This window comes from Sminthopsis crassicaudata, chromosome 2 (assembly GCF_048593235.1).
Source record: "Sminthopsis crassicaudata isolate SCR6 chromosome 2, ASM4859323v1, whole genome shotgun sequence".
Taxonomy (NCBI): Eukaryota; Metazoa; Chordata; class Mammalia; order Dasyuromorphia; family Dasyuridae; genus Sminthopsis; species Sminthopsis crassicaudata.
In genome coordinates, this window is record NC_133618.1 from 538,076,206 (window position 1) to 538,088,559 (window position 12,354).

Below are 12,354 nucleotides of genomic sequence, written 5' to 3' on the forward strand. Positions count from 1 at the left end.
TGTACACAAATGGGAAAAAAGAATATTAAAAACTGGGTGTCTCAGGGAAAATTCATAAAGCAGATGGCAACTAAGTTGAGCCTTGAAGATGGAAAAGGATCCAGAACTCTTTACAATCTTACTCTTTTCTGGTTGTCTCACACCTCCTATTAACCTCTACCTTGTCTGTGGAGTACGGTTGTACTAAGGAAAGTGGTATATTATTGTAAAGGAGTTGGTAAAGGACTTAGGCCTGACCAAACTGGACTAGAGAAACCTAATCTAATGTTGTTCTCCAGAGCTTAGCAACTAATTGGATATAGAGGGTGAAAAAAAAGAAGAGTTGAAGGTGATTTCAAGATTCCATGACTTTATATTTAATTATAGAGGAATATACCTTTTGGAAACAACTATGACTTAAAGAGCTGCAGAGTAACATAGTGGTATAGCTCTTGAATACTTACTAGGATTAATCATTGCATCTACAAACATCATGTTTAGTTTCTGGGTGGGTCAGACGTCCAAATTTTTGATATTGGAAACCAAGGACTTGATTGATTCAGCAAACATTTATTGAATACCTACTATATGTAAAACAAAATGCTAGGGGTTATAAGGCATCTATAGATGAATTAGAAATGCTTCTTGCCCTTAAATTATAGTTCAAGTATGAAGATGACATTTTCACATGTAAATATAAAAAATAAGAGGATGGCAAGTATAAAATATATATTTTTATATAACAGATACTGTAAATGGAGGGAGATTAATCATGTTCACCTAGAGAGGTTCAGAAAGTTTATCATAGTGATACAAGCATTTGAATTTTAGTAAATGGTTTTGAAAATGGGTTGGGAAGAGGAGGATATTATATTTGGAAATAGCATGCACCAAGATGTCAAAAATATTTTATATTACCTAAAGCTGTAACATTTGGAAGGTCTTGGAAAGTTACTCATATGTTTCCACTTAGTTCTCTTTTGGGTAAAAACCCTTCAGCTTTAGTGAAAGACATTTATCCCAACAATCATCCACCAGGACACTAGAACCCATCAAAAGTGGGCATCTTGGGATCTTTCCTGCCTCTGTATATTTGCCCAATCCATCTATTTTTACCTCCTACCAATGTTATCATTAATACTGAAAAGGGAAAGAAAGGCACCCTATAGTCCCATGACTCTAATCACAATCTCTCTTGACCAAAATTCCTTTCCCTGGCCACCATTCTCTTATATGTTACATTACCCATTAAAATGTTATTTGAAAGCAAGGATTTCACTTTTGTATTTGTATCTACAGTATGTGTTTGACATATAATACTGCTCATTGTGTCTAATCTTTGTGACTCCATTTGGGGTTTTCTTGGCAAAGACACTGCAGTGGTTTGCCATTTCCTTCTCCAGCTCAGTTTACAGATGAGGAAACTGAGGCAAACAGGATTCAATTACTTGGCCAGGGTCACATAATTAGCGTCAAGAGTTCACGTTTGAAAGCTGGTCTTCCTGATTCAAAGCCCAGTCACTCTATCCACTGTGCCACCTAGCTGGCCATTGACACAATGTTTGCTGAATTGAAAAAAAAAAATGGAATTCTCTTATAATTCATTAATGATATGTAGTTTCTCTAAGTTGGAATGAACTACTTCAGAAAAATGGGGCCCAAGACTCCTTGAAAGGCATGAAATTACCATTAGGGTTATGTAGCTATCTCCTTATCCTTTGTATCTTGTCAATAAATTCATCATTGAATAAAGGTTGGAAGAGGATTCAAAACATGTGAGGTTCGTGATGGCAGACCAGAAGAGTCTGTATTATCCATACAGGATAAATGTACTTGGATTAGGAGTTTTGCATTAATATTGGCCAAGTGGTTATTAAAAAAAGTTTTCTTCCCAAGCAAGCTATTTGAAATGTCAGATTTTATATTTTAATCAAAAAGTAACTTGACATAAATTTGTGATACCATATTTAGATTCGGATTAAAATTCCAAATTCTTGGTTCTTCCATCATAGCTTTGTTTTTTATAAATTTGTATAATTAGAAATCAGTAATTATGATATCACTTAATTGGATGTTTAATCTTTTAAGGATGAAGCTCTGAATATTAAATACAAAGAAATAAAGATGATAGCAAGATGGCATCTTATCCTGATGACTTACCTTAATGCATTTTTAGTTATATTTTAAAAATATATTTCTAGAAATGTAAATAGAAACTGATTTTATTAAATAGAATTTAAAATCTATGTTTATTGGCACAGTTGTAATGGCTATTTTTGTAATTGTATACTTCTAGCAATTTTATATTCTTGCTTTAAGTGGTAGGAAAGAAAAGTTTTTAGATCTGATTTTAAATTATGCACTTTTTTGAAAGTAAAGAAAAATGAATTACACTATGCGTAATAAATTCAGTGCTCAGTCTACAAATAGCTTTTGTTATAAAATTATTGAAATATTCTAGCAAAAGTAGTAAAGGTTATGTTGAACAACTAAAAAAAAATCAGACCATGGAGTGTTAATGATGTTACCTTAACATATCAGCTTCAGGGGCTGCATAATTGTTTCTGCCAACCCATAAATTTTTGAGTAACAACAAAATTATTGTGATTTTTCTTACTAAATAATTCATACATTACAAAGCATGTATGTAACAAGGTCCATGAATCACTAAAGCATATAATGATCATATATCTAATGACATATTTGTTCTCATAAGATGAATTCAAATAGATTTATGTATTTAGGTTAACTAAAAAATACTGAGTTTATAAGGTTCATAATTCTATCAACAAAAAAAAAAACTTCAAGTCTTCTTTAGAAAGCACTATTTGTAAGAATTGCTTTTTAGAAGCAAAAATCTGTTGATCAGAAACCTCACATTTGAGCTACTTTTCATAAAGTTTTCTACAGTTTTTTTGCATTGCTATTACTAATATCAGTGAAAACAAGCTAGTCACATATTATAATAGTAGCATGGTATTAAATAGTGTTTAAAATTATCCAACTAAAATAGCTATAAGCATCATGGGAGATACTCAATATTACTACTAATCAGTCATATTTAGTGATTCAGAATCAAAAAGGAGTATTTAAACAAACAAACAAAAAAGGCCCAAACATCTTTGTCTGACCTTTTGCAATAGATGGGGTTTACCTTCAAACAATTCTTTGTTAAAACAAACATGAATGTCTAAAATTGTCAAATTAAAATACAGAAACTTATATAAGACAGTGTTAATTTTATACATATTTGTAATAATTTGGTATCTTTAACATTTTTTCTCAACTTGGCTGATTTCAGTATGCTATCACTCAATCATGCTCACTTTGTTAGAACAAAAAGCATTTACTAGTTTCAGCTATCTCAAAACAAAGGAGATTTCACATGGTGTATTTGGATTAATTTTTCTAGGAAGCTGAATGAACTTTTAGAAATATACTACAAATTACTTGGATTACTTTCATCCCAATTAAATAAGAATTCTCAGTTAGCAGAATAAACTGATTTCTGACAAGTAATTCAATGAGTATATTGAAGGATATTAGTTTAGCTATATATTCATTAAAAGAAAAAAGTTCTTCTGCCACAGATTTATATTAGAAAATAATGCTCTGTGGAATATGGTCACTGTTAATAATACCTTTTATTGTTCAAGAAAGCTCCTGTAAAATAAATTTGTCAGGAACATAAAAAGGAATAAAAGTGAAATATAGTAATTAAGGTCTGTCTTCTATTGATTGTGTAGTTTAAGCAATTTTTCATTACTAACATAAGATTTAATAAGTATAAGTAGTTAAAGATTCTGACTTGGCACTAGTCATTAGCATGTAATTGAACTGGTAAAAAGGATCAGTTAAAGCTACGTTGATTACCACCTTATCTTTGAAAGGCAATTAAAGACCTCAATCATTGCAGCAAGATTTGATTATGCAGCCTTTATTGGACATTGATCTTTCAGCAAAGTGCAGTTACATTTTCCATTAATTTATAGTAACACGGTTTAACTTGGATACCTTAGACTGTTGACCCAGGTAAGATGTAACACTAAGCACTTGTTTAGGTTAAGATGCCCCTAGTAAGCCATTACTACTTAAATGGTGAGTGCTGAAAAAAGTAGCTATCTGATCCACTAGGTTTAGGGTAAGGTTTCTATTCTCTGCATTAACTGTTAAGTGAGGTGAAACTAAGATCCTTACCTTTTTATGTCACCTCATTCATTTAAACATCATTCTTGTATATAGTGAAGAGATAAAGTAAGTTAGATGTTCTGTGCTTCTGGATTTCTATGAGATTGTATTAGAAGTTGGTCATTGTATATTTCAAAATTTTCCCCTAGTGAGTATATACGGTTTCAGAAAATGAAAAAGGACATAGCTTTACCAAAAATTACAAATAGCAGGATTTTAATTAGCGACTAAATGTGTTTATGATAGAAAAGATAAATAATTATAGCCATTATGCAGATTATGCTAAGTGAAGTCACCAGTAGGCACTAAGAAAAAGTATTTTTTATATCATGTGTATTATCACCCCCTGTTTTGCATCTTTTAAAATGTGTCTCATGAGCAACAAATTATTCTGATTAGAAATTTCCTCGATTATTTGGTACTTGATATATAGTGAAATAATTATAGTTAGCAACGAAGCAGGGTTATTTCTGGACAAAAAAAAAAAAAAAAAAAAAAAAAAAAAACCTTTTAAAAGCTAACCAATCAGAAAAGTTTTTTTTTAAATATTTTAAGAGAAACATAATACTGCAAACCAAATTTAAATGCAGAAAGTCTGCCCCAACTTGCCTTACCAAAATAAAAATTTCCATGGTCTCCAAAATAGGTAAAAATATATTTGGCTTTCTCCATTAATGAAATATAATTTTGTTTTTAAATGGGGGCTGGCATGGGGCATTAAAAAGCTTTTATAAGGGAACAAAAATAAAACTGATGCTATATTTGTAAATATATTTGGATTCATTATAAGTTAAAGGAACAAAAATTACATGTATTTTTCTTTTATTACACGTGGGAAGAGCTATAGGATTAATGCTAAAAATAGAACTAATCTTTTGATTGGACTTAATGTCTTATCCCTTAGATCATAATGACTCTTATCTAATATCCAGAAAAAGTACTTAAACCATTATTGTTCTATGTATAGCAATTTTTAAAAGACAAAAACAGTCTGTAAAATCCAATTAATATTATACTTGAATTCTGTCCTTTGCTATCTTCTAGTTCATCCCTCTTCATGATCAACTCTATAAGAGCAAGAGGTCTATTGATTTTCATGTAATACAAGAAAATATTACATTTGCTTAATTGTTACACAGTGAGAATACTAGACAAGAAATCAAGTCACTATTTAATGCTGCAAGCAGCACAGAATCACTGGGATCAATATGGTAGTTTGTCAAAGATGTTCTCTAAGGAGACTTGCCCATCACCATATGGACAAGAAGTCACACTGGCCACAGTTATTGAAAAACAGGTAAGCAAAGTCAGCAGTACAAATTATCAGAAATCAAACAAGCCAGTGTAAGAGGAGGTACAACCCCACTGAAAAGCTGTGTTTATAGTCTGGTAATTAAAAACTATTTTATCAGCCTTGTGTTGGGACCAAACCTTTACAGCAAAGTATTGACAAGATCAGCAGCAATGAATGAGCAATATTTGACTTTAAACTTATGAGTTTTAGTTATTTAACTTTGTCCATTACACAGGAAATCAGTTCTAGCCTTTCCAGCAAAATGCTAATACTGAGTTTTATTATTAATGAAGCTTAATGTAACACTATCTCCACGGTGCAAGCCATTCATTTAACTTGTGTCAAGTATATTCTTCAGTACTAAATATATTGGCATAAATACTTCTTTGATTAAAGTTTTATTTAGTGTTGCTTTTAGACAAGTGAACACAATACTTATGTATTTGGGAAAACAATTCACAACCTATAGATCACTTACAATATGATTACTTCTAGTAGGGTTCTTTGTATTACTTAATTGTATGTGATCTTTGTGACTTAACCTCAGTCACTTTCACTTACTTTCATTGCAACAAATAGCTGGGGGATAAGGGGCAGGGGATCTTGCTATGAAATTTGCAAAGTCTTAGTGACATGTTAGCATACAAATGAGTGATTAATTATAAGAGATGTCATTGATCTTAAATATATATTAGATTGGAAATCAAATAGCTCTTTTTTCAAAATTGCCTCCTCATTACTGAAATTTACCATTCAGCTTGAGTACTTTGAACCTGCTAAGCATGACGATTTTTTAAAAAATTATAAGGCTTTCAAAAATACAGTGAAATTTTATTTAATAGGCTCAGAATCAAAGCTATTTTTCGACCTTTAAAATGACTGTTAGAAAGACTTATGATCATAAAAATTATTCTGCCAATACTAAGATGACCATGGGGTTTTGGAAGCTATTTTAGCAGAGTACTAGTTTTAGCATGTCAACCTAGAAGTGATTCAAGTAGGGGCCTAGTGATGACACTTTTCCTGATGTTCAAGGACCAGCTTAACTATATTCACAGAGTTTAACACAAAATTGACTGTGACCAAACAAATTTAAGATAACCATGGCGTGAAGGGTATATGAAGCCCCTCCGTAATCATTTTTCATTAGAAAATATAATTTTTCTGGAGATAATCTTTTTCCCCCATTTTTGACATTAGATTATTTTATCCTTATAACTGAAGTATAATTTCGTTAATTGCACAGCAACTATAACTTTTAAAATACTTGACATTCTTTCTTTGGAAAGACAAATTCAAATATCACCTTTGAAACTAACTATATGACCATGGAAAGTCACCCACTCCCTTTAAAACGTAGTTTCCTATTCTAATGGGGACAATATTTATATTATCTATTTCATAGATCTGTCTCAAGAATCAACTGACAATGTATGCAACTGGGAATATAACAAAGTGCTCTGTAAACCTTAGTGCTATATAAATGCCAGTTATTATTACTACATTCTAAATATATTTAATATAGTACTTGAATCCATAAGCAATAAAAAGGCATCACTGTTATTGCATAGTATAATTCAAGCCCTTTAAAATATTCCGTCTTGAATCAAACACTTGGGTAGGCTGGATTTTACACTCTATTCAGCATTCACTATCACTTTTCCTGTAGCTAATGACCTAGAAATGCTTTCCAAATCATATCTAAGCTTTCTATGTTACTTCAAATCCTTTCCTATTTAATTTAGGCCTTTAGCTTTAAAGAGTTTATTTAAATTGATAATATCTAATAATAGGAATCTGTATTCATTTTAATTTTTTAGCTGAAATTTACCTACCTTTAGGAAAAAATAGCAGTGTGAACATCCAGGTGTTTGAAGTTCCCACTGGCTGAATAAAGTAAGCAACATATATATTAACCTATGAAAAGCTAAGCCTCTTAAGGGCAATAATTTATCTTGAAGAAACAAATAAAAAGAAAAAGTGTTGTTAAAAAGTTTTATTTTAAAGGAACAAAAATACATATTACTTTTATACACATGAGAAAACCCACTAGCAGTTGTGCTCTTCAATGCACAGTTTTAGTACATGGCACCTTCATCTTCTTTATTTAGAAAATAAACTGTTACTGGTCCATAACTGGTATGAACAGTCTCTGTGACTCTGGCAAATAACCAGGAGCCAAGTCCATATAATAAAGTTGGAATGCCTAGAAGAGAAATGAACAAACATCACTGACATTTGCTAAATGTGTATAAAAATAATAGAGAGCGTAGAATACATGAGATAGTTCAAACCATTTAGAAACTTCAACTGAAAATTTTAACTGTCAGTCAACCAATGTGCTAAGATATCTAAAGAAATGTTCAGGATATCAACTCATGTATCATCTCTTTGAATAAATAATGTTGGTAAAAATTTTATAGGCCTAACCTAAAAATATTTTTTCTACCTTTCTGAAAAACTTAAGGTGGTTTACAAATACAAACAGATTTCCTCACAGTCCTTAGGAAGTAATTCTGTATTCCTACAGAATATTACCTTTAATTGGCTACATGAGATCTCCTATTATTTATTAGTCCTGACACTTAAATTATCCAAGTTCATCAGCTCTTTATAACAAAGAGAATGGGACTACTGGCTACAATTTTTAAATTATACCACATATCTGTCTTTTAAACTTAAGTTAAAACAAGTTTGAGAATTCTATACTTTTTGAGAAAAAATATTTATATAACTGCAATTAGAAAACAATCTTGTATTTCAACTGATTTGAAATGGAATTAAATTCTAATATAAAGATCTTTGGTCAAAATTTGAAAATTATTGGTTAGATTATTTTCCATTTGGGATACAGGAAAATAAACATATTGTCCAGAGATTAAAGTCACAATTATTACCCACTCTGAGCATATAATCTAAAACAATTAATGCAGAAAAACATAAAGCTATATAAATACATAAATATGTTTTTACCATATTTTAACTTATTTAACATATTTAAAATATTTTAAAATATGTTATTTTATATATATCTTTATATATATAAAATAACATATTTTAAAATATTTTAACATATTTAAACATTATTTTAAATGATTTTACTACTATCATATTTAAGTACATAACCAACCATGAGCTGTCAATTTGGAAAAACACTTTTTGCATCCAATTAGTAATAAAATCAACAAATCCACAGAGACAGTTTTCCTTCTTTCCTACAAGAAACACTTGTCATGTGTGCTCCTGAGTGAACTGAGACAACTCTCTCTAAATAGTGTTACTTGTTATGCCTGCATTAGTGAAGAATTTCCTCATAAAGATTTAGTTCCCTCTAACAATGACCATAATCACAGTTCAAGTCATACTCTAAGAAGACAGCCAGTCAGTCTGGCCTATACCTTGATAGAGAGAGGTCTCTTAAATGTTAAACTCCTGTTAACATGTCTGGCCTTCCAAATTACATTAGATTTATAACAGCACCTTTCAAAAATTATATTCAGCTTGTGGTCTAAACTAACTTCAACTCTTTAGTCATCTGTACTAACCTTTCTTACTTACATAGTAGTGGAAGGATTTATTTTCCTCCAACAGAAAATAAACTCTTAGAAGGTAGACACTGTTTCATTTTTATCTTTGTATCTCTAGAGTCTACCACAATCAAACTCATAACAGGTAACTAAATGTTGTCCAAATCAATAAAATCTCTGACTCTACAAAAGTCCTACTCCAGTGCTTCACCTGTTATCATGAAAATCCACAGAGACAGCCTTGGACTTTGAGCAACCATACAGTAACTCAACTGAATAAGGTTGGCTACCAAGTGATATATATATATATATATATATATATATATATATATATATATATATATATATATATATATATATATATATATATATATATATATATATATATATATATATATATATATATATATATGTAAAAGCTACTGCCATAGTTAGAAGACCTTGATGATTACCTTTAAGGTGTAGAATGGTTGCCACCTTTATCAGTAGGAGGAATACCTATGTTGACAAAACCATTGATTCTTGAAGTATTGAAGTCAAGTCTTCCAAAGTATTTTTTTCTTGGTAAATTTAATCCTATACACAAATTTCATTCAGCTCAGCCAAATATCTTTGAATTCAATCTCTGAAGACTGCAACAACCTTACCTCCCAAATAAATACTCTGTTATCCAAATAAGTAATTAAAATATTTTAAAAGTTCTTCATCTTCAGACTAGCAAATTATCTTCATTAATACCTGACAGAACCTAGGACAAATTTTGTGGAACACTTCCATAAATCCTATATTAACTTGTTCAGTTACATATGTAATATTTAAATTTAATTAGTTATCAGGCTGTAATATTAGCACAGTATAGCTAATCAGATGTACCACAGTTTGTGCTTAAAAATTATCACAACAGTTGGATAATATTTTCATAGCTCCAAAAGCCTCAACTGTGGACGAACTGACATCTGTACCTAAATGTGATCCTTGCAGATGGGTTCAAAACCTCGGTAGGCTTATAAACTTTTCACCAATTGATAAAATCTGCACACACCTCAGTACCACATTCCACCTAATCCAAGAATGTAAATTTCTGGCTGATAAGGATTTTTTCATTATTTTTAATTGTAATGTGCTTACCACACAACCTCATAATACCTGACTGATGAGTATCACACCACAGTCTTAATTCCCCAATATATGAAAATGGCACCAAAATAGAAAGCACAAGTTGCTAGATTTCTTTTTAATAAAGTTTGTTAGAACAAAACTATCCAGTGAAATTAAAGATTAAAAATTAAAATATATTTTCTGCTTTTGACTCAAAACTGCTGCTGACATTTTATATCAACCTTTATTATCTTAGAGGTTCTTACTCTTTTTATTTTTTTTTTTAAGAGTCATGGAACCCTTCTTTATAGCAATCTGGTGAACCCTCTGGATCCTTTCTCAGAATTTTAAATGCACAGAATAAAATTCATAGGAAACAAAGTTAATTAATTATATTAACTGTAAAATCCTTGAGGGCAGATACTATTTTACCTTTATTTGGATTCTCAGAATTTAGTACAGTGTCTAGCACTTAATTCTTTCTGGTTGACTTTTACTTGTTGGTCCTCAAAACGCAAAAAGGAAAAAAAGAACAGGTCGAAAACCTGATAGAGGTACATATATACGGTTTAAATTTTCTTACGGCAAGACCTGGGGTGCCAGTTTTTACAAGTATAAACTACTTCAATTACGAATGCCTCCTGCAAGGGAAGCACTTCCTTTACTTTAAACCCACTTTTTCCTGGGAAGAGCTTCCATAATCCCTTAGTCTCCTCTCTCCATTCCCGCAGTGATCCACATCCCTAAAGAGAAGGAGATGGAGAATAAGAGGCCGCCTTCTCGAGGCGATGGGCGGGTGGGAAGCTGAGGAAGCACAACGCGAGAGGGCGGGGCTTGTTGTGGAAGAGGCGGGGCGCCTCAGAACAGCCGGACCTAGTCCTTCACTCATTCCCTCCCTCTTGAATTCCTCCATCGTCCCTTCCCTCCTCCCTCACCGAGGTTGATGATTTTCAGCGCTGTGAAGAACAGGTCCTGCCGGTCCAGGTCCTGCCAGGGCGCCTTGGAACAGTGGTACTTGATGAAGGGGAAACAGCCAGTACGCAGGACGTGGTAGTTGGCTCCCTGCACTGCCCAGTTGAAGTGGGACAGACCGAACTGGTCGTTGTGCACGGCGCTGTAGGGAACACAGAACGAGGTCCAGTGAGGCAGGCGCCGCTGCAGCAGGTGCTGGGTCAGCACCTCCGAGGCACGGGGCTTGGGGTCTCTGGCTGAGGCCGCGCCCCGGGGGCTCAGCCTCAGCACCAGCCGCAGGGCGGCCTCGTGAGCCCGCCTCAACAACTCCATGGGCGTTCCTCCCTCGGGAGTCGCCCCTCCCCCCCACCTCCGGGGACGAAGCGGGAGCGCTCCCAACCCCCGCGGTTCCGCCGGGGACAGACGTTTAGGGCTGCGCGTGCGCCTGCTCCTGCGCCCCCGCCTCCTCCGTTCTTCTGTTGTTGGGTAGGCTGTGCGCGTGCGTGCAAGAAGCCCCGCAATTCCCTAGTTGCTCCGTGCATTTGAGAGCAGACCCCGAGTCAAAAACTAGCGCCTCCTTACACCGATGCGCGTACTCTCCCGGCTTTGAGGGAGAGATTCAGTTAGAATCAGACTCCAGCATTCATGAAGGAAATGCGGGGCGGGTGAGGGAAGACCTCTCCTCGCCCGCGGCCAAAGGGAAGACAAAGAGACGGAGGGGCTTCGCCTAGGATCTGGGAGGAGTGATCCTTTTTCGTGGGTCTGTTTGTCCTTGTTCACACTTCTGCTTCCCTCTGCTCTACGATTCTTGGTGGCTCCTAGACGGCCGACTTCTGGGATTACTAATTACGTAATTGAGTAAAAACTGTGTGCAAAGCTAGGGATTCTGTTAGGTTAGGGATACAAAGAAAAAAGAAAATCCTTGCCCTTGTTCTGTTGGGGGAACAGTCCTGGAGACTCTAAAATAAGGACACCAACATTACAGATGGGTGAATAGACCCCAGCAGAACGCTCCGTCCCGGAGGCTGCAGCCCAGTGTGGAAATGGGCCCCGAGGAGGGGTGCTGTCTGTCTCCGAGCTCCTCTTTATGTGTAAATAAATCCCTTGGAATTTCTTATTTTCACAAAATTACCTTGTGCAGACTGAGCTACCTTGTATCAATATTCAAGTTACTCTATACATACAGGAGGTCAAGCTATTACAAGCGTCTGTTTCAAGGACTACATCCCATAAAGCTGACCTACTTTATGATCGTCTGTAACCTTACCAATGCACGCAGCCTGCTTAATCAGTGTTCCTTGTTCAGACTTTTCCTCT

The 12,354-nt window shown here is 34.0% G+C and overlaps 1 protein-coding gene across 3 annotated transcripts; it reads right to left on the minus strand.

The window, feature by feature from the left end:
• Nucleotides 1-7,442: 7,442 nt before the first annotated feature.
• On the minus strand, nt 7,443-11,479 carry C2H15orf61 (chromosome 2 C15orf61 homolog). 3 transcript variants are annotated; one of them, XM_074294731.1, is made up of 3 exons: nt 11,022-11,479; nt 9,441-9,564; nt 7,550-7,667 (listed from the first exon to the last, which is right to left on the minus strand). In XM_074294731.1, exons 1-2 carry the CDS (start codon nt 11,368-11,370, stop codon nt 9,443-9,445), a joined length of 471 nt encoding a protein of 156 aa, XP_074150832.1. In that variant the 5' UTR covers nt 11,371-11,479; the 3' UTR covers nt 7,550-7,667; nt 9,441-9,442. The 3 variants fall into 3 exon arrangements, with proteins under 3 accessions (XP_074150831.1, XP_074150832.1, XP_074150833.1); XM_074294732.1 differs by lacking the exon at nt 9,441-9,564 and adding an exon at nt 10,763-10,829 and having other exon boundaries at nt 7,582-7,667; nt 11,022-11,478; XM_074294730.1 differs by lacking the exon at nt 9,441-9,564 and having other exon boundaries at nt 7,443-7,667; nt 11,022-11,476.
• Between the last annotated feature and the right edge of the window lie 875 nt (nt 11,480-12,354).

What these genes read in the sequence shown, in the direction of transcription:
- C2H15orf61 (XM_074294730.1), bottom strand. Translation starts at nt 11,370, where the DNA reads ATGGAGTTGTTGAGGCGGGCTCACGAGGCCGCCCTGCGGCTGGTGCTG. An exon ending in GCTGAAAATCATCAACCTCG is followed by an intron (nt 7,668 to 11,021) that starts GTGAGGGAGGAG and finishes TTTCTCTTCTAG; the next exon opens with GCATTCCAACTTTATTATAT.